Source organism: Gopherus flavomarginatus, chromosome 2 (assembly GCF_025201925.1).
Source record: "Gopherus flavomarginatus isolate rGopFla2 chromosome 2, rGopFla2.mat.asm, whole genome shotgun sequence".
Classification (NCBI taxonomy): domain Eukaryota; kingdom Metazoa; phylum Chordata; order Testudines; family Testudinidae; genus Gopherus; species Gopherus flavomarginatus.
Genome location: NC_066618.1, coordinates 17,165,672 through 17,188,213, shown reverse-complemented (window position 1 = coordinate 17,188,213; position 22,542 = coordinate 17,165,672). Strand labels below are relative to the sequence as shown.

The following is a 22,542-nucleotide window of genomic DNA, read 5'->3' as shown; positions in this document are numbered from 1 at the left end:
ATAAATATCAATACTGAAATATTGTGGGGGTCGGTCCCGCAATTTTTTTTTACACTTATTGAGTTCAATTAAAATATGGAATGTCTAGCAAGTTAGTTTTTGCTGTAAGAAGCATTTTTATCTAAGATTATTTGGGTTGAGGGGTTGGTACAGCACAAATAGTTTGTTTAAACATAATTAATACAGTTATTTTAGTTCCTTTTTTTATTCTGTTCAGAAAGGTCACTTAAGTTTGAGATTGGTCAAAATAAAATATTTATTTAAATGTACTAAAGAACATAATATGTAAAACATTTAAGCAATTAGTCATTTTCTGAAATATGCCAGATGAGATGGGCCAAATGAATCAAGAGAACTAATTCTTTAATGAATCTTTGATTTCAGATTTGGGTTTCCAGGAGGTGGACATGGTCCACCAACAGGTCAGGAACGTTTTCTTGGGCCTCAACAGCAAATGCAACGTGCTGGAGTTCCACCACAGCTGAGAAGGTCTTTGTCTATAGATATGCCTAGGCCATTGAACAACACACATATGAATAGTCCAGCTAGACTGTCTCAGCATTTTCCACCACAGAGTATTCAGGTTCAGCAACACAATATACTGGGTCAAGCATTCATTGAGTTACGCCATAGAGCCCCTGATGGCAGACCAAGACTCCCCTTTAATCCCTCTGCTGCTAATGTTATAGACACAGCACCCCAGCATCAGCGACATACGGGATTTATACCTCGGCAGGACTTTCAGGGTCCAAGACACACAGATCCAGTGAGACGTACTCCTCAAGGTCTAACTAACCAGTTACAGATGTCTACAAATTTGGAGCATTTGCCACAATCTCAGCAAGGTAATCATGACCATCCACCCGTGCTTGTCATGCGTTCTTTAAGTCATCCCCCGGTTAATGACGCTTTTTCAGGGACTCCTTTGCCTACATCTGCACCCACTGAGGCACCTGGGAATCTACAGATTCCCAACCAGCCAACTGATGGATTAGAAGAGAAGCTTGATCCTGATGATCCCTCTGTAAAAGACTTAGATGTCAAAGACCTGGATGGAGTTGAAGTCAAGGATTTAGATGATGAGGATCTTGAAAATCTAAATCTGGATCCAGAGGATGGGAAAGGAGATGAGTTGGACACTTTAGATCATCTGGAAACCAATGATCCTCACCTTGATGACCTCCTGAGATCAGGGGAATTTGACATAATTGCATACACAGACCCAGAACTTGATCTAGAGGATAAAAAAAGTATGTTTAATGAGGAATTGGATCTTAGTGTTCCTATAGATGACAAATTAGATATTCAGAGCAAGACCGAAGAACCAAAACAGAAAGAACAAAGTGATAAAACTTCAGTCCCCACTGAGGCACTTTCTCCACAGAAGAAATCTGCTATGGATAGTGAGATTAAAACAGAAGTGCTTTCTCCAAACTCATTAGATGAAACAAAGTCTGAAAATGAAAAAAATGATGGAAATGTGGAATCTGCAGGCCCTCAGGTTGCTGCTGAAACAAAGTTAAATGATGGAGAAAAAGCTCCTGTGCAGCCTAATAATCCAGAATTACCTGACAAAACTATTACTACGAATCAGGAAACAACTGTGCCTAGTCCAAATGTTGTTCAGGGCCCTGCTCAACTGCCTGCTCAGGGTGTTATAAATTCTTGCAGTATTTCTGGTTCCACACCAGTCCTTTCAAGTCTGCTGGCCAATGAGAGTTCAGATAACTCTGACATAAGGGCATTAGGTTCTTCACCAGCAACACAAACAAATCAAACAAATCACGTATCAGGTGTTTCACAAACACTAATGACACCTGCTGGACAAATCTTGGAAAACGCTTTAAATTCTAATCTGACCGTGGTTGCACGAATAAACCATAGCTTCTCTCAAGGGGCAACAGTAAATCCAGGATTTATCCAAGGTCAGTCAACTAATCACAGTTTTGGGACAGGACAACCAGGTAATCAAGCCGTGACTTTGGCAAATCGCCCTGGTCCCAGTGGCATATCTGGTCCCCAGCAGATAATGCTCCCACAGACTCTAGCCCAGCAGCAAAATCGAGAGAGACCTCTTTTACTAGAGGAGCAGCCCCTTCTTCTGCAGGATCTTTTGGATCAGGAAAGGCAGGAGCAGCAGCAGCAGCGACAGATGCAGGCCATGATTCGTCAGCGTTCAGAGCCATTTTTCCCCAATATTGGTATGTATGTGATATCTTTTTTGGTGCTGATTAGTTCACTAAACAAATACCAAAAGAATATATTAAAAAAATCTGACTGTCTATTGACAAAAATACAAAGGCATTTAAAACTGAATTTGTAGCTGGCATGATGAAGAGCAACTTGACTAGTAGTTACAGCAGGAGACTGGAAATTAAGCATATGGGTGAAATTCTAGTTCTGTTGATGTCAGTGGCAAAAATCCTGTTCACTTCAGTGGGGCCAGGCTTTTACTCACAGTTGTATTCAAAATCTGTTTGACCGTGGGCAAGCCTCTTAATCTCTTTATGCTTCAATTTCCCATAGGTGAGATGGGGGTAATGCTGCCTTTGTTTTTGGTTTTTAAAAAGAGACTCAGATAAAAAGTACTATATTATTTGACCTTTCATCTGTCTTTTTATTGTTTTATGGTGAATGAATTACATTATTGTGTGTTGCTTCAACTGCAGTGCTTTATAAATAAAATGTATATACATTATTATATATTAGAACAAAGTACAATTATTAATTCACCTATATTGGACCTAGGGAAAAATTGTTCTGCATGTACTTAAAAACGAAAAGTTCTGACTAGAAGCTGGCAATCTGTTCTTACCGGTATAACATAGCATATCACTTCATAGTATTTAGATATATAAAACAGGTATTTTAATCCACAGCTCGTTAATGTAATACGAAAATGCTAAAAAACATACTGAGTCAATGTGTGGTACAGGAGTCTAAACACAACTGGAGCTTTCTGACTAGCTGTCACTGTTGTATCAATATCAATAATGTCTACTAAGTGCACTCCTTTTCCTGATTTTTTATATATAAATTCTATTTCATAATAGCAGTAAATGCCTCCTCTGTGTCACTGTACATGGTGACTAAGGCAGCCCTGTCAAGTACCTCCATTAACTTGGTGATGTTTGTAATTTAATGGATTCACCCTCTAGCCAAGTCTCCTGTTCCAGCCTCTCTCAAACTAATATCCCTTCTTTTGCGTTTCTTGGCTCACTATAGCAATGAAAGTTACTCCTTTTGCTATAATGGGCACTGTCAATCCTATTCCTGAGATGCTTACTGAAGTGCAGGTTTCTTACAGAATACAGAAACCTGCATGTTAATCTCTAGTTATAAAGCGAAGAAAAAAATTAATTTGAAGTACGCATGGATAAATAATTGTAATGCAGCTGTTTTAAACTCAAGGAATTAGTACATGTGCCAATATTGGAAATATTCGTTATATTGGTAGTTCAGTAAGATCAAAATGTTCAGCTATGTAATTCACCCATTACTGTTTTTGTTTCATAGATTTTGATGCAATCACTGATCCAATAATGAAAGCAAAAATGGTAGCTCTTAAAGGTATCAATAAAGTAATGGCACAGAGCAATATGGGAATGCCACCAATGGTTATGAACAGGTATGCAAAAGATGACACTATTGTTTAAAGTAAAAAAGGAAAAGTGACCCGAAGTATTATAGCCTTTTAGCCGCCAGCATCAGTAGACCCGAAGAAGAGCTCTGTGCGGCTTGAAAGCTTGTCTCTCTCACCAACAGAAGTTGGTCCAATAAAATATATGAGATCACCCACCTTGTCCCTCTGGAGTCTGAAAAGTCATTCTCAGCCACAGCATTAGCACATTATAGACCATCACAATTATTCACAGTGAATCATAATAAGATGTGAAAAAAGGCCCAGGTTATCATTTAGCTCATACTCCATGCCAGTACAGCATTGCTCCCTAGGGTAAAGACAGTGTGTTCTAGTGGACAGGACACTGGACTGGAACTCAGAAGACCTGGGTTCCATTTTCAGCTCTACCATTGATCTGTTGTAGGACTTTGGGCAAGCCATTTCATCTCTCTCTACCTTAGTTTCCTCATCTGTAAAATGTATAATGATATGTACGGTAGAACTTCAGAGTTATGAACATCAGAGTTACGAACTGACCAGTTAACCACTCACTGCATTTGGAACCAGAAGTATGCAATCATGTAGCAGCTGAGACCCAAAAAAAAAAAAAAAACAAATACAGTACAGTACTGTGTTAAACATAAGCTACTAAAACAATAAAGGGAAAGCAGCATTTTTCTTCTGCATAGTACAGATCTATGAATCAAAATTGCTATTCAAGATTTAGTTATTTTATTGTTGTTACTACCATAAATTTCCTAGTGCTTTTATCTAGACTAATTTAAAATGGACCAAGCAGTAGAGCTTCTAGCATTTCCCTCATAAGTTTCTACTCCATAGTGTAATAAAGCTGACTGTTAGTAATGAAGACTTCACCGTGGTGGTCCATGCCCTTGCCACTTCTAAGATACATTATTGCAACTGTGGCTGTTTGCAGCTACCCTAGACCAGCGTTTTTCAAACCGTGGGTCAAAACTCACTACTGGGTCGTGGCATCTAAGGCGGTGGGTTGCCTTGCTCTGGTCAGCACTGCCAACCGGGACATTAAAAGTCCCGTCGGCAGTGCTGCCCAGCTAAGGCAGGCTAGTGCCTACCTTTTCCAACACCACGCTGTGTCCTGGAAGTGGCTAGCAGCAGGTCCGGCTTCTAGGCAGGGGAGCCTCGGGGCTCCACGCACTGCTCTAGCCTCAAGCACTGACTCCGCACTCCCGATGGCCAGCAACCGGCCAATGGGAACTGGGGGGAGATGGGGGGTCCTGCAGGCAAGAGTCGCACAGAGCTGTTTATGTGCCTCCGCCTAGGAGCCAGACGTGCTGCTGGCCACTTCCGGCCCGCAGCGCAGTCCGCGGTGTATCCCAACTGCGCTGCTGACCGGGAACTGCTGGAGGTTAGACCACGCCCCAACCTCTTACTCCAAACCTCTGACCCAGCCTGAGCCCCCTGAAACCAGCAACCCCTTCCTGCACGCCAAACCCCTTATCCCCGGCCCCACCCCAGAGAATGCATCCTCAACCCAAAGCCCTCACCCCCTCCTGCATCCCAACCGCCAGCCCCAGCCCTGAGCCTCCCCCCAAATCCGGAACTCCACCTACACCCCAAACCCCTCATCCCTAGCCCTGAGTCCCCCCAAACCTGGAGCCCCTCCTGCACCCCAAACTGCTCATCCCCAGCTCAGCACCCTGACCCCCTTCTACACCCCTGCCCCAGCCCAGAGCTCCTCCCATACTTTGAACCCCTCATTCCCAGCCCTATCCCGCAGCCCTCACCCACACACCCTAGCCCCCTCCCACATCCCATACCCTTCATTCCCAGTTCCGTTGGGTCCCGAGCATCAACAATTTTCTTCAACTGGGTTCCCAGAAAAAAAGTTTGAAAACCACTGCCCTAGAAGAGAACTTACAAACTTGTGCTCGCACAGATTGTAGTGGCATCCATCCTCAGAGGGTAGGTTAACTGTGAACACTGGATTCCTCTTTGTTTCTAAATGCAATAAAAGGAATTGGTTGTGATATTTAGAAGCCATGATCTAGGACACAAGTCCATGACGAATTCCATCTCCTTCTGTCTTGTCATTGTGGTTAAGGGCCTTGGGGTTCCATTTGTTGTTGCTCCCTAGAGTTACATTGTCCAAGTTTAGCAGCAGTACCTTTTAAAAAACTATTTATAATGCTCAAAATGCTATTTACTCTAATTTGTGGAGGTATTTATACTGTGGTATCTAAGCACATTGAATCCTACTTTTTACATCACGTAGCATTTAAAATTCAAGCACAGAGACTTCTCGAGTGATCTGTATGCATTCAGCCACCTTTATTAATTATCACTATTAGGAAACTCCAGGTAGCTCCTGGTATAAGGCAACTTAAGCCATTTTTAGTTAATGCCTTTGTGAATTATAAGGCACAACAGGTTGAACTGAGGGCAAAATGTTACAAGGGTGAAATAAGAAATATCATTTTCAAAATCTGGCAAGTAATTAGGATGTAATAGTTCTAACAAATATTTCTAAAAGATTTAGAAGTTTTATTTTAGTTCAAAATAGTTTTAAACAATGCATCTGTACTAAAGTGCTCAGTAGTTTAAAAAGTCTGTTATAGCTGATCTTTATGTATCAATAGGTTTCCCTTTATGGGTCAGCCAATGTCAGGAACACAGACTAGTGAAGGCCAGAATCTTATGCAGCAACCAATCACACAGGTAACATAACTTGATATGAGAGTTACAGAAGAAGTGTTGATAAATTATGAATATTTTATTTTCTTCTTAAAAGGAATTGTGATTTAATCACTTTGCTTATACATTTTACTGGTTTTTAGGATGGAAGTTTGACACCTCAGATTTCTAGGCCTAATCCTCCAAATTTTGGTCCTGGTTTTGTCAGTAAGTATAAACCTTATAATTTCTTGTATGTGAACTTGAGGTTTCATATTGCAGGTTCTTTTTTTAAAGGAAAACGTCACATATGAATATTTGATTGCCAAAAAATATTTTCCTAGCTCCACTAATTCTCTGGCTTACTTAAAATTTATCATTTCATAATTACAATATTAATTCAAAACAAAATACAAAATCTTAAAACATTAAAACAATATCAAAAAAATCTTCAAAAACATCATGAAAAAAGATGGAAATGTATACAAATATGAATCTGATAGTACTAATCATATAGAGTAATTACTATTTTCCATTGGCAAAAGAATAGTAATTAATTATATATTAAACTACAGTCAGCTATCTCAAAAATCTAATAATTGCTCTGTTGGATCTCTGTTGGAATAGTTATCCAAAATAACAAGTTATTTTTAATTTAAAAATCAAAAAGTGCGTTGCATCATCAGTCAAAAAGAAAAAAGATTTTTGGAATTTAGTTAAGCAAAACTTGTCAGAAAACCAGAAAAACTAACTGCAGGAACCTCTACCTAAAGAAAGAGCAATTTTATTCATCCAGAATTGGTAATTTTAGAAATACTTGGAAACGTCTATTTTAGTTGATATGCCTAATATTTCATTTCCCCCTGACCCTCCCAGGGCTGGCTCCAGGCACCAACCGAGCAAGCTCGTGCTTGGGGCGGCAGATTCTACGGGGTGGCATTCCGCCCAAACCTAGGGCAGCATGGCTGTGGGGTTTTTTGGTTGTTTTTTTTGTTTGTTTGTTTGCTGCTCTGGCTGCCCTGTTGGGGGCGGCGGCGCAGAGGAGGGGAGCGCCCTGCAGCAAACTCGGCAGGGCAGCCCGCGTCCTCCTCTCCCTGCCAACCGGAGCTGCGTGGAGCCTTCCCAGCAGGCGGCACAGCGGTCGGGGCCATGTGATGAGCTCCCCGCTGAAGCGCTGGCAGCCCCCCCTTTGCCACTCTGCCCCCCCCACACACCTTTTTTGTTTTTTTTTGCTTGGGGCTGCAAAAAAGCCAGAGCTGACCCTGGCCCCTCCCAAAAAAACATAGCCCTTACATTCTATCATGAGAGAGATTTAACTGTAGAGTTAAATACTGAACTTTTTTTACATATGCTAAGAAGTTTTTATGTCTGCAAAAAATCTCCCCAAGTATTTAAAAACAACAAAACAGAAGTAGCTAGATACCCCTCTTAGCTAGATACCCCTCTTCAGATATCGGAGGCCCAATGCACAGAATGCAATTAGAAACTTTACTCAAGTTTTCTAGACTTTCTGAGAGGGATTTTCAATAGCATTCAGCATTGATTTAACTATAATGAGAGCAGTTCTGGGCCAATATTGAGCACTTTTGAAAATCCCACCCTTTGTTTTTTTGATGCAACAAGCAGTTACCCTTAACTAGGACATGTTAATATTTCAGTATGTTCAATCTCACTTTCCTGAGCCAAACGTCTTTTTTCCACATCCATAAAGATATACTCTTTAACACTTCCACTCAGTTGTCACTTTGGGCAATATTATTAGATACAGAATCTAACCTAGCATTGATGGAATCAAGGTGTCCATTGAGAGTGTGGATAGCTGTAAGAACCGAGTCAACACAGACACTAGATTCTGCAAGTGCCTGTAGTGCAGTGACAACTAAGGTAGAATATGGTGGGTACTGAAGCACAAGGGAAGACCTGTTTGTGCCAAAACCATTATACATCTTAAGAATATCTGCAAAACATTTTTATAATGGAGTTCTGTTCCTGTTTTTCTGTTTGCTCTGTCTATTAGTCTCAGTGTTGGGTGGCTGGGCAACAAAATGGCAGATGAAATTCAGTGCTGATAAATGCAAAGTAATGCACATTGGAAAACATAATCCCAACTATACACATAAAGTGATAGGGTCTGAATTATCTTTTACCACTCAAGAAAGAGATCTTGGAGTTATTGTGGGTAGTTCTCTGAAAACATCCCTCAATGTGCAGCAGCAGTCAAAAAAGCAAACAGAATGTTGGGAATCATTAAGAAAGGGATAGTTAATAAAATAGAAAATATCATATTACCTCTATATAAATCCATGGTACATCTTGAATACTGCATTCAGATGCGGTCGCCTCATCTCAAAAAAAATATATTGGAATTGGAAAAGGTTCAGAAAAGGGCAACAGAAATGATTAGGGGTATGGAACGGTTGCCATATGAGGAGAGATTAATAAGACTGGGACTTTTCAGCTTGGAAAAGAGACGACTGAGGGGGAATATGATAGAGATCTATGAAATCATGACTGGTGTAGAGAAAGTAAATAAGAAAGTGTTGTTTACTCCTTCTCATAACACAAAAATTAGGGGCCACCAAATGAAATTAACAGACAGCATGTTTAAAACAAACAAAAGGAAGTATTTCTTCACGCAACGCGCAGTCAGCCTGTGGAACTCCTTGCCAGATGATGTTGTGAAAGCCAAGACTATAACAAGGTTCAAAAAACAACTAAATTCATGGAGGATACGTCCATCAATGGCTATTAGCTGGGATGAGCAGTGAGGGTGTCTCTAGCCACTGTTTGCCAGAGGCTGGGAATGGGCGACAGGGAATGGATCACTTGATGATTACCTGTTCATTCCCTCAGGGGCACCTGGCATTGGCCACTGTTGGAAGAAAGGATATTGGGCTGGATGGACCTTTGGTCTGACCCAGTGTGGCATTTCTTATGTTCTGTCATATGAGAAAACTGGTACTGTTCCCAGACCTGGCCACCTCCTCCCCAATCCTAGACTGAAAGCAAGTGAGAATATTATTAGAAGTACAGTAGATTTTGCTTATTAGTAATCCCTCATTTGCCAGCAAAAAAGTTGCCATTGTACAGCATTTATCAATAAGCAGAAGGCAAGTTTGCAGGGCTGCAGCCGGTGAAGACACACTCCAGTGCTTCCTTCCCTCGCTGCAGCCCCACAAACCTGCATGCAGGCAGTGCAGCAGCAGGGAGAGAGGTTCCAGCTCAGATGCCAGGGCTTTCTACTCTGAGTGGAGGGCTTGGGGGCCCACAGAGCTGCATGGTACCTCTCTCTGTGCCCCCAGGGGGTCAAAGCTCCTCACATCCCAGTTCTTCCTTCTCTAGGTGCAGCCCCCAGCAGGGTGCAGCCCAGAGAGCACAGGGAAAGGCACCACATAACTCTAGCATCAGGGCTGCATCCGCCATCTCTGCTAGTGCCCTGCTCATAGCCTCCCCTCCCACTCTGCAGTTCCTTACTTCCTATGCAGACCCTGTGCACTGGCAGGTTTTCAAGGCTGCAGGCCCAGAAGGAAGCTCTGGGTTGTGCTGAGCACTGGGCACAGGCAGGTCTGTGTGGCTGCAGCCAGGGAAGGTATGTCCCAGCCCTTCCTTCCCTGGCTGCAGCTTTGCAAACCTGTCTGTATCTGGAGCCTTTGTTCCAAAAAAATGTTCGTAATAAGAGGCATGCCATTGTCAATATCCAGATCCCACTAACATTAAAGTAAATGGGATGGGATTAGCTCCTGGCAAAATCTTGCTATTAACCAGATGTTAATATCTGGTTTGCTAGTAAGCAGAATCTACTGTAGCATGCTTTGCCCCCAGGAGACAGGTGACTTCAGTAGTTCTTAAAAACAATTTGTATTTTTATTAATAATTCTGTAGATGCTTGCGATTACAGATATCTCATGCAGTCCAATTTTTCTCAGTGATTTCTTACATTCTTCCATTTCCAAGTGGCCTCATATAAAAAAATTATATAAAGAGGTTCCCTTCTCACTGAATGCAATTTTAAACGCTATCTGTGGTCAGAGATGAGGTGATTTGTTACATTACTGGATAAATTCATGGAGGTTAAGTCCACTAATGACTATTAGCCAGGATGGGTAAGGAATGGTGTCTCTAGTCTCTGTTTGTCAGAGGGTGGAGATGGATGGCAGGAGAGAGGTCACTTCATCGTTACCTGTAGGTTCACTCCCTCTGGGGCACCTGGCATTGGCCACTGTCGGTAGACAGGATACTGGGCTGGATGGACCTTTGGTCTGACCCAGTATGGCCGTTCTTATGTACTGAACAGAACTTTATATTCTTCTTTGAGTGATTGCTCATGTCGATTCCATTCAAAGTGTGTGCGCGCCCACGTGGGAAGTCATCAGAGATTTTTGCCTTAGCGGTATCTGTAGGGCCAGCCGTGGCACCCCCCTTGAGTGCCACGCTCTGGCTTCGGTATATCAGGCATGGCCAGCCCTATGCCCTCTCAGTTCCTTCTTACCGCGCATGGTGGTTAGTTGGAATGCCTTTCCTTCCATAGCAAGGACTAGCACTTTCATTTCTTCTGACTTCGAGCCTTAGGACCTTGGAAATAGTTGTTTATAGTTAAGGCTGTGAGTTTGTCACGGAGGTCACAGAAACTGTGACCTCCATGACTTCTGCAGCGGCTGGTGTGCCTGGCTCAGGGGCAGTTCAGGCAGCCCCTGTGCCAGGCGCACTGACCGCTGCTGGGGCAGTCTTGGCCCACCGCCATCCCCACCTCCAGCAGAGTTTGGGTGTGGAAGGGGGCAGGGGCATGGGATGGGGTGAGGCAGGCTCTGGATGGCGCTTACCTGGGGAGCTCCCCAGATGCAGTGACATCCCCCTCCCTCAGCTCCTAGGCAGAGGTGTGGCCAGGCAGCTCTGTGCACTGCCTCCGCCCAGAGTGCTGGCTTTGCAGCTCCTATTGGCCAGGAACCACAGCCAGTAAGAACTATGGAGACGGTGCCTGCAGGCTGAGGTGGCGTGCGGAGCTGCCTGGCCACACCTCTGCCTAGGAGCTAAGCAGCATTGAAGCTACCCCTCTGCTTGGATCTGCCGTCCCAGAACCATGGAAATGTTTTGCACCCAAACCCAGCGGCACTGCCCTTGATGGCTTGGCTGCTGCATGGCTAAGCATGGATGAATGGGCATGCTCGGCCCATGTTCAGTAGGTTTTCCTGGGTAGCAGGAGACCCTCCACCAGAGTGACTTACGTGGTCAAATGGAAACGGTTCACATGCTGGGCCTCGGAATGGTGTATTCGGGCTAAGCAGGTCCCACTGCAGAAGGTCTTGGATTATCTGCTGCACCTCAGACTCCAAGATTTGTCCCTGTCATCAGTCAAGGTTGACCTGACTACTATCTCAGCTTTCCACCCTCTGTTCTAAGGTAGGTCGATCTTCACTCGTGACGCGACGGCATGGCCTTTGAAATGTCTGTAGCATTTCTAGCTGCACGTCTGGGATCCCCTTCCCCACGGAACCTGAATCTCATGCTGTTGAGGCTCATGGAGCCTCTCTTTGCGCCTCTGGCTTCCTGCTCTCTCCTGCTTCTCTCCTGGAAGGTTTCGTTCCTGGTCATGATAACATCAGCCCACAGGATGTCCAAGATCAGGCTCACTTTGGAGCCACCCTGTGCAGTCTTCTAGAAGGATAAGGTCTAGCTGCGACCGCACCCAGCGTTTCTGCACAAAGTCATTTCCCAGTTTCATACTGACCAGGGTATATACTTACCTGTCGTCTTTCCAAAGCCCCATGTGTCAAATGAGGCACGCAGGCTACGCATCCTGGACTTCAGGAAGGCACTGGTCTTCTAGGCAGATAGAACAAAGCCGTTGTATAAGTCAATGCAGTTGTTCATAGTGGTGGCAAACAGAATGAAAGGTCACCCCAGTGTCTGCTAAGTGGGTTTCGTCCTGGATCACAGCCAGCATCTGCTACTGTTATGAGCTGGCGAAAGTGCCTCCGCCGGTGATTGTGACTGCACACTTGACTAGGGCATGAGCATTGTCAGCAGCCTTCCTGGCACAGGTACCAATCCAAGAGATCTGTAGGGCCATTAGCTGGTCATCTGTCCACACGTTTGCACCTCATTATGCGCTTTCCCAGCAAAGTCGAGACGGCACTGCCTTTGGCAGAGCAGTGCTGCAAGCTGCAAAGCCATGAACTCTGAGCCCACTTCTATTGATACTGCTTGTGAGTCACCTGGAATGGAATCAACATGAGCAAGCACTTGAAGAAGAAAAAATGGTTACCTGCTTCTCATAACTGTTGTTCTTCGAGATGTGTAGCTCATGTCCATTCCATTACCCACCCTCTTACCCTTCTGTCGGAGTTGCCGGCAAGAAGGAGCTGAGGGCGTAGGGCTGGCAGCACCTAATATACCAACGCATGAGCATGGCACTCAAGGGGGCACTACAGCCGGCCCTATGGATACCGCTACGGCAAAAATCTCCAATGACCGCTCACGTGGGCGTGCTCACACCTGAAATGGAATGGGCATGAGCAACACATCTCAAAGAACAACAGTTACGAAAGGTAAGTAACAATTTTTTTCAATCCCTTTGCTCTTACTGCTCCTGTGGTCGGTGATTTCAGCTGACTACCAGTCAATGTCAGTTGAGGTAAGGTGGTGTTTTTACCCTAGTATGCCGTACATGCTTTGTATCCTATCTGTTTGAGAGACTGCCTCTCCCCATGTATTATGATTATTTGACATTCTTAAGTTTAGTTTACACAGGAGGGGGCTGATAGCAAAGTAAGAGTTTTAATTTCCCTTTTGAATCCACTAGAACCCAAATTTGGTCATGACCAAATCATGGTACAAGATTCACCTGTGTTCCTATGCGTCCCCTGTGTCGGGGGCTGATTGGGAGGTAAATGGAATGATAGAGTTTGCTTTTTGGGGACTTGGTGGGGCTTAGATATTGTTTGGGATTTGAAAGCCTTTTTAGAAGTGCTGTTTCTTTTTGTGCATTTTTGATGGATACTATTACTTTAAATTTTGTGCTGCATGTAGGAAGTATGAAAGCCATAGTAAATAACCCCTTCATTTAAAACAAGAGTCCTTCGTATAATATTAATGGTTACTTTCCTTGTATTACTCCCCTCCCCCTCCAGATGATTCACAGAGAAAGCAATATGAAGAATGGCTTCAAGAAACACAACAACTTCTGCAAATGCAACAGAAATACCTTGAAGAGCAAATTGGAGCACACAGAAAATCAAAAAAAGCGCTTTCAGCAAAACAACGCACTGCCAAAAAAGCTGGCCGTGAATTCCCAGAAGAAGATGCAGAACAGCTTAAGCATGTTACTGAGCAGCAGAGTATGGTCCAAAAACAGCTAGAACAGGTAACAATTTGGGAAAAAAAAAAACAGGACAGCATCTTTTCTGTTTAATATTAAGGTATAACACTGTAAGCTTACTTGTTTCTTTAATTCCACTAGATATGCATTGTAACGGGGGCTGTCAAATGGTTAAAAAGAAGTAATTCTGATTAATTGCAAGATTAAAAATATTAACTTCAGTTAATCACAGTTTTAATCACACTGTTAATAATAGAATACCAATTTAAATTTATTATAAATATTTTTGGATTTTTTCTACATTTTCAAATATATTTGTTTCAATTACAATGCACAATGCAAAGTGTGGAGTGCTCACTTTATATTTTTATTACAAATATTTGCACTGTAAAAAAAGATAAACAAAAGATAGTGAAATCTACAAGTCAAAGTATGAAAGGGCATATGAACATTTAGCATCTCTGGCGTGTAAATACTTTGCAATGCCAGCTACAAGAATGCCATTCGAACGCTGTTCTCACTTTCAGGTGACGTAAATAAGTAGCGGGCAGCATTATCTCCCGTAAATGTAAACAGACTTGTTTGTCTTAGCGATTGACTGAACGAGAAGTAGGACGCTTTACAGTTTTACATCGTTTTGTTTTTTAGTGCAGTTATGTAACCAAAAAAAACCTTTATTTGTAAGTTGCACTTTCATGATAAAGAAATTACACTACAACACTTGTATGAAGTGAATTGAAAAATACTATTTCTTTTGTTTACCTTTTTACAGTGCAAATATTTTCCATAGAAATAATATAAAGTGAGCACTGTAGACTTTGTATTCTGTATTATAATTGAAATCAATATATTTGAAAATGTAGAAAAATATCCAAATGTTTATAATACATTTAAATTGGTATTCTATTATTGTTTAACAGTGCAATTAAAACTGCACTTAATCATGATTAATTCTCTTAATCAAGTTAATTTGTTTTGAATTAATTGCTTGAGTTAACTGTGATTAATTGACAGCCCTAACTGTAACAATTAAACACAGTGCAATTCATGTTAAAAAAACAAACAAAACTCCTCATGTTTCACATGAGTAATGTCAGTTATGAGATTCAATTTCTCAGCATTACTGGAACTACAAGAGAAAAAACTACAGTAACAATGGGAAAAAAACTGTTTTAAGAGCTTGGGAAGAGAGAGACCGGGTGGCAGCAGTGTGAAGGAAAGCCAGAGTCTATTCAGATGCACTGGCAATTATATAAGAATAGGAACATCTTGAAATACAGGGCTGTATTTCCACTGAAGGAATCCATCAACTAAGGGTTTTTTCTCTGATTTTATCATTTCACCAGATCCACTTGGTAGCATTCTACCTTATGTAATAGTCACTGATGTGTCATTTATTTTATATTTTCCTGTTCAAATGCCTTCTTTTATTACAGTTTAATATTGTATTTTTGTATGATCTTTCTTTATTCTGTGAAAAACAAGAAATTCATAGTGAATACTAGGAGAGAGCTTATCAGGTTACATGGTCACTATATAAAATAGTCACAGTTCAGAAGAAATCTGATACTAGAGCTGTGCTGAGTGCAGTTTAGGAGCCTCTTCCTTATTCTTTAGAATTTAAGCCCAGGGTATCAGACTCGTTTGGAGGAGAGTGCTGCATTCCATGTTGAATTAAGACCTGTGGGCTCGGATATAATTTAAAGACTTTATGGTACCCTCAGTCCACAGCAGCTATTCCACTGATGTCAGTGGGAGGTTTGCACAGAGGTTAAGGGAACAGTGAATTCTTTCTGAAGTAACTAAGCTTTATTTATTATTTGTGTAGCAGTCACTCTAATTCACTAAGAAAATATGGTCCACTTTAGACCACTGTTACTTCTGCCTTTTGGTTCTCTTTTTTCCTCATTGCCTTCTCTCTGTTTCTCTCCCTTCCCTTTGTCTTTCATTTCTGTTCTACCCTCAGTCTCTCCTTTCCTGCAACAGCTCCAAAATCTCGTCCCTTTTATATACTGAAATGATTAGCAGTGAAATAGTTAATTTTGTCACAGAAGTGTCATCATTGGGCTTTAGCGTTGACATTCCCATGAGATTAATGCGGAGAGAGGAGGCCACGGTTTTTAGTCATAGTTTCAGTCTGGCTGCAGACTAGGGCAGATATCATGACATCAGTTTACTTCTGCTCATGTTTACAAAGTAATCTCTGCAGCCATGAGGGTTAGAAACTGAGTTGTTTTTTTTAAAAAGTGAAGGATTCTGCAGTGTGTGAGGCCATCATGCAAGTCACAGAACTACATCATGTCACTGGATCCAGCCCACAAACTGACCTAGGTCCTGATTCATCAAAGCACTTAAGTTTGAGCTTAACTTTCATCACATTTTAAGTCCATTGAAGTCAGTGGGGTTAAAGAGACGTCAATGGGGTTAAAGTTAAGCATGTATTTTTAATTGCTTCAGTGAACTGAGGCCTTATGTCTTTGGCCAGCAGGGTTGGGCACAGTATTCTACAATATCCTTACAATTGACCTCTGTTCGTGAAGTATAGAATGTTTGTTGCCTTTTCTTTCCAATTTGTAGAAAGAGCATTTTCGTAGAAGGGGCTTGGTGCAGTTCTGTAGAGACAGATGTGATGGGAAGATGAAGCAACCAGATATAATTTAATTTTTTTATTTTTTATTTTTATTAACAATAGATCACAGATAAAGGGAACACTTTTTCGTACAATACTGGTAATAATGCATTGCACATACTCTACTTCATTCTAATCTTCTGTTACAGTTGCTAGCCATGATATTAATGATAGATAATTGTAGCCTGTTAGTTAAGGGTGTTTTATTTTTCTATTATTTTATAAGCCTATATTGCATTTGATGCCGGAAGGTGCTGGGCTCCCTCAACTCCCTTTGAAGTCAGTGATGCCCTGATTAAGGACAACACTTAAATATATGCTTAAGTGGAACTTAAACAGGCTTAAATTTAAGTATGTGCTTAAATGTTTTCCTGAACGAGGGCCTGAAAGCTGAAGGGTGCTTAGCTGGCTCCAGGATCGAACCCCAGTCCCTATTGCCATTGCAGTCAAGCCTCCACTGTACATTTAATACCAAGAGTTTATCTCTATATAGCATGCACTTCAGGTGCTCTAGAGCTTTTTTAAAATAGCCTTTACTGTAAATGGTTTTTTCACATAAATGCAAACTATAGTAACAAATAAAACAAAAGTCACTATATGGCTAATGGCAGTAATATATATTTTTCTGCATAATTTATTTCTTATTTGCCTATATATTGCAAGTTCTCTGCAGTTTTGAATAGTGCTGCATAATGAAACTCTAGTTTAAAGATCAGCGCTGCTTCTGAAATATTGTCCCTTGTTCTGGTTCTTCGTGGTTATATGTTGTATAATCAGTTAATAGTATGGAAACTGGCATTGGGAAGGATTGCATTCTTTTTGGTTAGCTGATAGATATTGGACATGAAATAAGCTTAATGTGTTCCAGTGCTAATCTTGGACAAGACTCATTTTCCAATAAAATAATTTCAATGTAGTATGTCCTATATATTTTAGGTCTATTATATATTAAGTAGAACCTTGTAGAGATGAGTAATGACTTGTCTAAATTTCAGATTCGAAAACAGCAAAAGGAACATGCAGAGCTCATTGAAGAATATCGAATCAAGCAGCAGCAGCAGCAGTGTGGGATAACACCACATTCTATAATGCCAGGAGTCCAGTCTCAGCCACCTGTGGTTCCAGGAGGAACACCACCAGCAATGAATCAGCAGAACTTCCCCATGGTAGCACAACAACTCCAGCATCAGCAGCACACAGTTGTAATTCCTGGGCAATCCAACCCAGCCAGAATGCCAAATTTACCTGGGTGGCAACCTGCAACTGCTCCTCCAAATCACCTGCCCCTCAGTGCTCCAAGGATGCAGCCTCCAATGACACAGTTGCCAATGAATCCTGGCACACCAACTCCAGTGCCAGGTTCCAATGCAAATGCACAGTCAGGACCACCACCAAGGGTTGAATTTGATGATAATAACCCATTTAGTGAAAGTTTTCAAGAGCGGGAACGAAAGGAGCGTTTACGAGAGCAGCAAGAACGGCAACGAATACAGCTTATGCAGGAGGTGGACCGACAGAGGGCTTTGCAGCAGAGGATGGAAATGGAACAACATGGCATGATAGGGTCAGAATTAAATAACAGAGCTTCCTTGTCTCAGATACCTTTCTTTAACTCTGACCTACCCTGTGATTTCATGCCGCCTCCACGACCCCTTCAGCAATCTCCACAGCATCAACAGCAGCAAATGGGGCAAGTTTTGCAACAAAGCCCTGTGAACTCACCACCTGCAGTAAATTTTATGCAAAGCAATGAGCGAAGACCACTGGGGCCTGCCCCTTTTGGACCTGAACCACCTTCAATTCCTGGTGGATCCCCTAACTTCCATTCTGTAAAACAATCCCATGGGAGTATCTCTGGGACCAGCTTCACGCAGAACCAAGTACGGCCTCCATTTGCGCCTGGTATACCTGCAGGACCTCCAGCAGCTGGTAGTGGTCCTTCATGTGGCCAAGACACCAGCATGCCCCATGCACCAAATTTCCCTGGGTCAGGTCAGTCTCTCATTCAGCTGTATTCTGATATAATTCCAGAAGAGAAAGGAAAAAAGAAAAGGACACGAAAAAAGAAAAAGGATGATGATGCTGAGTCAATAAAAGCCCCATCAACTCCACATTCAGATATAACTGCACCCCCAACTCCAGCTGTTTCAGATTCTACCTCTACCCCAACAGTTAGCACACCCAGTGAACTTACTCATCATCAGGATGAATCAGCGGAGCTAGCAGGCTCATCAACAACAAATGCTGTGGAGAACCCGCCTTCCTTAGATCTGGAATGTAAGCATTCCAATAATGGTTTGCTCCAAAAGAAATTGCCTCAGAAATCTAGTGTAAATCCTGAGACTGAAAAGAGCAGGACAGATATGCCTGCCAGCATTCAGGAAATTAAACTGGAAAAAGCAGAATCTGATCAATGTTCTGGTCAAGCTGAGCCTAAAACAGAGACTCAAAGTGGTATTACAGTAGAAGAAGACAAGGCCACACTGCACCCTGACTCTTCAGCACAGAGTCCAGCACAATCAACCAGCACCCCAGCAGCAAAAGGGGAATCAGGGAATGAATTGCTGAAACACTTGCTTAAAAATAAAAAATCATCCTCTCTTGTAAATCAGAAATCAGAGAACAGCTGCCGATCAGAAGAAGAAAGTGTTGGGGACAACAAATTGGTGGAGAAACAGAACCCAGCTGAAGGAATGGTAAGGTGCTTGTTTTTGAAATGCATGTCAACATGTAAAGGGCTAGATGGTGACATTACAATTTAATGCCAAGCATGCGGCAGCAAGTTGTGATGCTTCTGGAGCAGCCCCACTGCAGGGAAGGGGAGAATCCCCAAATCACTAATCTCCATCCCAATCTCCCTGCTACTGTAAAGCAGGGTTAAACTGGGCTGGATGTAAATCTGTTGCATTGTATGCTCTGCTGTATGGCATGCAGGTGTGCCAGTGGAGGAAGAGGGGGAACCAAGGCTCTGCCCCGCTGAGCAAGGATGAGACATTAGCAGCTCATAGATTCCAAGGCCAGCATGGTCCATTGTGATCACCTAGTCTGACCTCCTGTATAACACAGGCCTAGAACTTCCCTAAAATAATTCCTAGAGCAGAGCTTTTTGAAAAATATCCTGCCTTGATTTAAAAATTGTCCGTGATAGAGAATCCACCATGACTCTTGGTAAGTTGTTCCAATGGTTAATTACTCTCCCAGTTAAAAATATACACTTATTTCCTATCTGAATTTGTCTATCTTCAACTTCCAGCCATTGGATCATGTTATACCTTTCTCTGCTAGACTGAAGAGCCCATTATTAATTTTTTTTCCCCATGTAGGTACTTACAGGTTGTAATCAAGTTACTTCTTGACCTTCTCTTTGTTAAACTAAATTGATTGAGCTCCTTGAATCTGTCACCATAAAACAGGTTTTCTAATCCTTTAATCATTCTCTTGTCTCTTCTCTGAACCCTCTTCAACTTATCAATATCCTTCTTGAATTGTGAACAAAGGAACCGGATACGATATTCCGGCAGTGGTTGCACCACTGCCAAATAGAGAGGAAAATAATCTCTCTAATCCTATTTGAGATTCCCCTATTTATTAGGGTGACCAGACAGCAAATGTGAAAAATCAGGACAGGTGGTGGGGGGTAATAGGAGCCAATATAAAAAAAAGACCCAAAAATCGGGTCTGTCCCTATAAAATCAGGACATCTGGTCACCCTGCTATTTATGCATTCAAGGATGGCATTAGCCCTTTTGGCCACAGGATTGCACTGGGAGCTCGTATTCAGCTGGTTATCCACCACAGCCCCCAAGTCCTTTTCAGAGTCACTGAGTCCCCAAATACAGAACAGAAATATTTATTGAACACTCTGCCTCTTCTGTATTATTACTGATAATTCTACCATTTCCATCTAGTAATAGACGAGTACCATTGTTAGGATTATTTTTATTTCTAATATTCTTAAGAAACTCTTCCTTATTGTCCTTAACTCTGCAGAGGTAGCATAGGTGCAAAGGAGTAAGGGCACCTTATCCCCACCCTCTCCCGACTCGCACACAGGACAGACCACAATCTGCCACTATATAAATCAGCCACTTCAGAAGGACTAATTTTTAATATAACACAGTAGTTCGGCCTGTTCACAAATGAATATCCCTAAAAATAATACAAAGGTTAATTTGTTTTTCAATAGACAATCATTATTTTAAAACGTACCCATTTCTGATGTTTACCATGAGTAATGCTGCAGTTTAAATTCTGTGTTTTTTATGTCAGCAGAACTATATATCAGTACATTTCTTTTGTACTGTGGTTCCTGTATTCATTGTTCCAAAGATCAACTACCTCCACTTTTTGACTATTTTCTAAACATTCCTACTCAGAAGACCTGGCAATATAGGAGAGGGGGGAAAGTATTCCAAACCTCCTAATTGTGTATCCTCATGCTCTTTTCATTTGTCTGTAACACTCACTGGTTTCCTATCTTAAATTAGGCCTGGGTGCGACTTCAGTGGGGCTCTGCACAGACAAGGGGCTTGTTCATGTGTATGAACTTGCAGATTTGGGCCATAACTTGCAAACTCTTCAAGTCAGGGACTATCTTTTCCTATACATTTGTACGGCACCTACCCTAATCCAGTTTGAGGCCTCTGGGCATCTCTGTAAATAATAATGTTTCTTATTTAGGGTCTTCCCTTTTTGTGAGATAAATAAGCACATCTTCTGCTGAATGAATGGCAAGCCTGACGACCACGGTGTTTATAGCAAGTAAACTGAGAAGACAGTACTGGTATTAGCCCAGGATAGTGATATTGCCTAATTACTAGAATGCAGCCCCAAACTTTTAGTGTTGTACATTTTAAATGTAATATTCAAATTTTAATTTCAATAAAAGTTAAAAATAATTTTCCTATTTCTCACGAAAGGTTGATTGCCTTAATATATATAAATCCTTTTGGGCCTTCCTTTTCCACTCTAGTCATCCACCGTCTCTCCCTCCTCGTTTGTCTCTGTCTTACAGTGCTGGCTATTTAAAAAAAAAAAAACCTTTAAAAAATGATGTCTTTACCGACAGTTGCCACTCTTCTGGCAATCTGTGATACAGCAGTATTTTCTTATACAGGAACTCCTCATTTAATGTTATCTCACTTAACGTTGTTTCAGTGTTACGTCCTTGCTCAATTAGGGAACATGCTCGTTTAAAGTTGTGCAATGCTCCCTTATAACGTCATTTGGCTGCCTGCTTGTAGGATTCTGTGGAAGAGCAGCGGCTTTACAAGAGAGCATTGCACAAGTTCCGCTTCTCCATCTCTTTCCCCCACCCTCGCAGCTCTTCCCCCACCGCGGCGGTGCTTAGGACTTTCTGGGAGGGAGAGGCAGAAGCAGGGAAGCTAGGTGTCTCTGCTCCTCCACTGCCCTCCCAGAAAGTCCTAAGCACCACCAAACAGCTGTTTGGTGGTGCTTAGGACTTTGTGGTGGGGGAAGGATGTGGCGTGCTCTGGAAAGGAGGTGGAGCGGGGACAGGAAGAGGTGGGCCTGGAGCATTCCCAGCAAAATCTGAGCCTGTTCTCCGGGGAAGTTCCAGCTGCTGCTGCCAAGGTGCTTCCTAGCGTCCTTGCCTGCAGCCAGCTGTGCCTGTGTCGGGTAAGCCATGGGCACTTCCCAACCACAGTACAGTACTATACAGTATAATGCCTTTTGTCTGCCCAAAAAAATTTCTTTGGAACCTAACCCCCCACATTTACCGAAAATCTTATGGGACAATTGGATTTGTTTAACATTGTTACACTTAAAGTTGCATTTTTCAGGAACATAACTACTACTTTAAGTGAGGAATTACTGTATTTGGCATAGGAACTAACTGCTGTATCTTGGATAAAGGGCTTTGACAATTGCTGACTTTTTAATAGTAACTGCTATGTTAATTGGATACAGTCCCATTTCCTCTCCCTCATTATTAGTGAGCAAAGCTCATCTCTCTACGGTAACTTTGATATTTATTGGTTTAAATTGTGTTACAAACCGAATTGACAGAGGCTAGGTACTTCAGATAATTTTTTTAAGTTATATATGTAAACACGCGTATGACCAGAAAAGACAAGAATCAAAAGGTGTTCCCCTTCATCTGTTTTCCAGCTCTATTTTCTTTGCCTTTTGTTAATTTTTTTTCTACTTTTAAGTAAATTTTGTATTTTTTTCAGGTTTAGTTGAAGAGTAGTCAGAAGCTGAGGCGACTGTCTTTGCAGTTGGCAAAGAAGTTAAAAAATTTGAATACAAGAACCAGTCAGAGCTGAAGAATTATTATAGCCAATCAGAGAAAAGATATTTGCA

At 42.0% G+C, this 22,542-nt stretch overlaps 1 protein-coding gene across 14 annotated transcripts in view; it reads left to right on the top strand.

Moving 5' to 3' along the window:
* The window catches only part of KMT2C (lysine methyltransferase 2C), a 339,555-nt gene that overhangs the window by 295,207 nt on the left and 21,806 nt on the right, over positions 1-22,542 (top strand). For all 14 annotated transcript variants that reach the window (XM_050940383.1, XM_050940389.1, XM_050940387.1 and 11 more), the window contains 6 exons: positions 385-2,201; positions 3,517-3,628; positions 6,241-6,319; positions 6,439-6,502; positions 13,402-13,634; positions 17,214-18,914. In XM_050940383.1, coding sequence (XP_050796340.1) covers positions 385-2,201; positions 3,517-3,628; positions 6,241-6,319; positions 6,439-6,502; positions 13,402-13,634; positions 17,214-18,914 — 4,006 coding nt within the window. The remainder of the gene's footprint in view (positions 1-384; positions 2,202-3,516; positions 3,629-6,240; positions 6,320-6,438; positions 6,503-13,401; positions 13,635-17,213; positions 18,915-22,542) is intronic.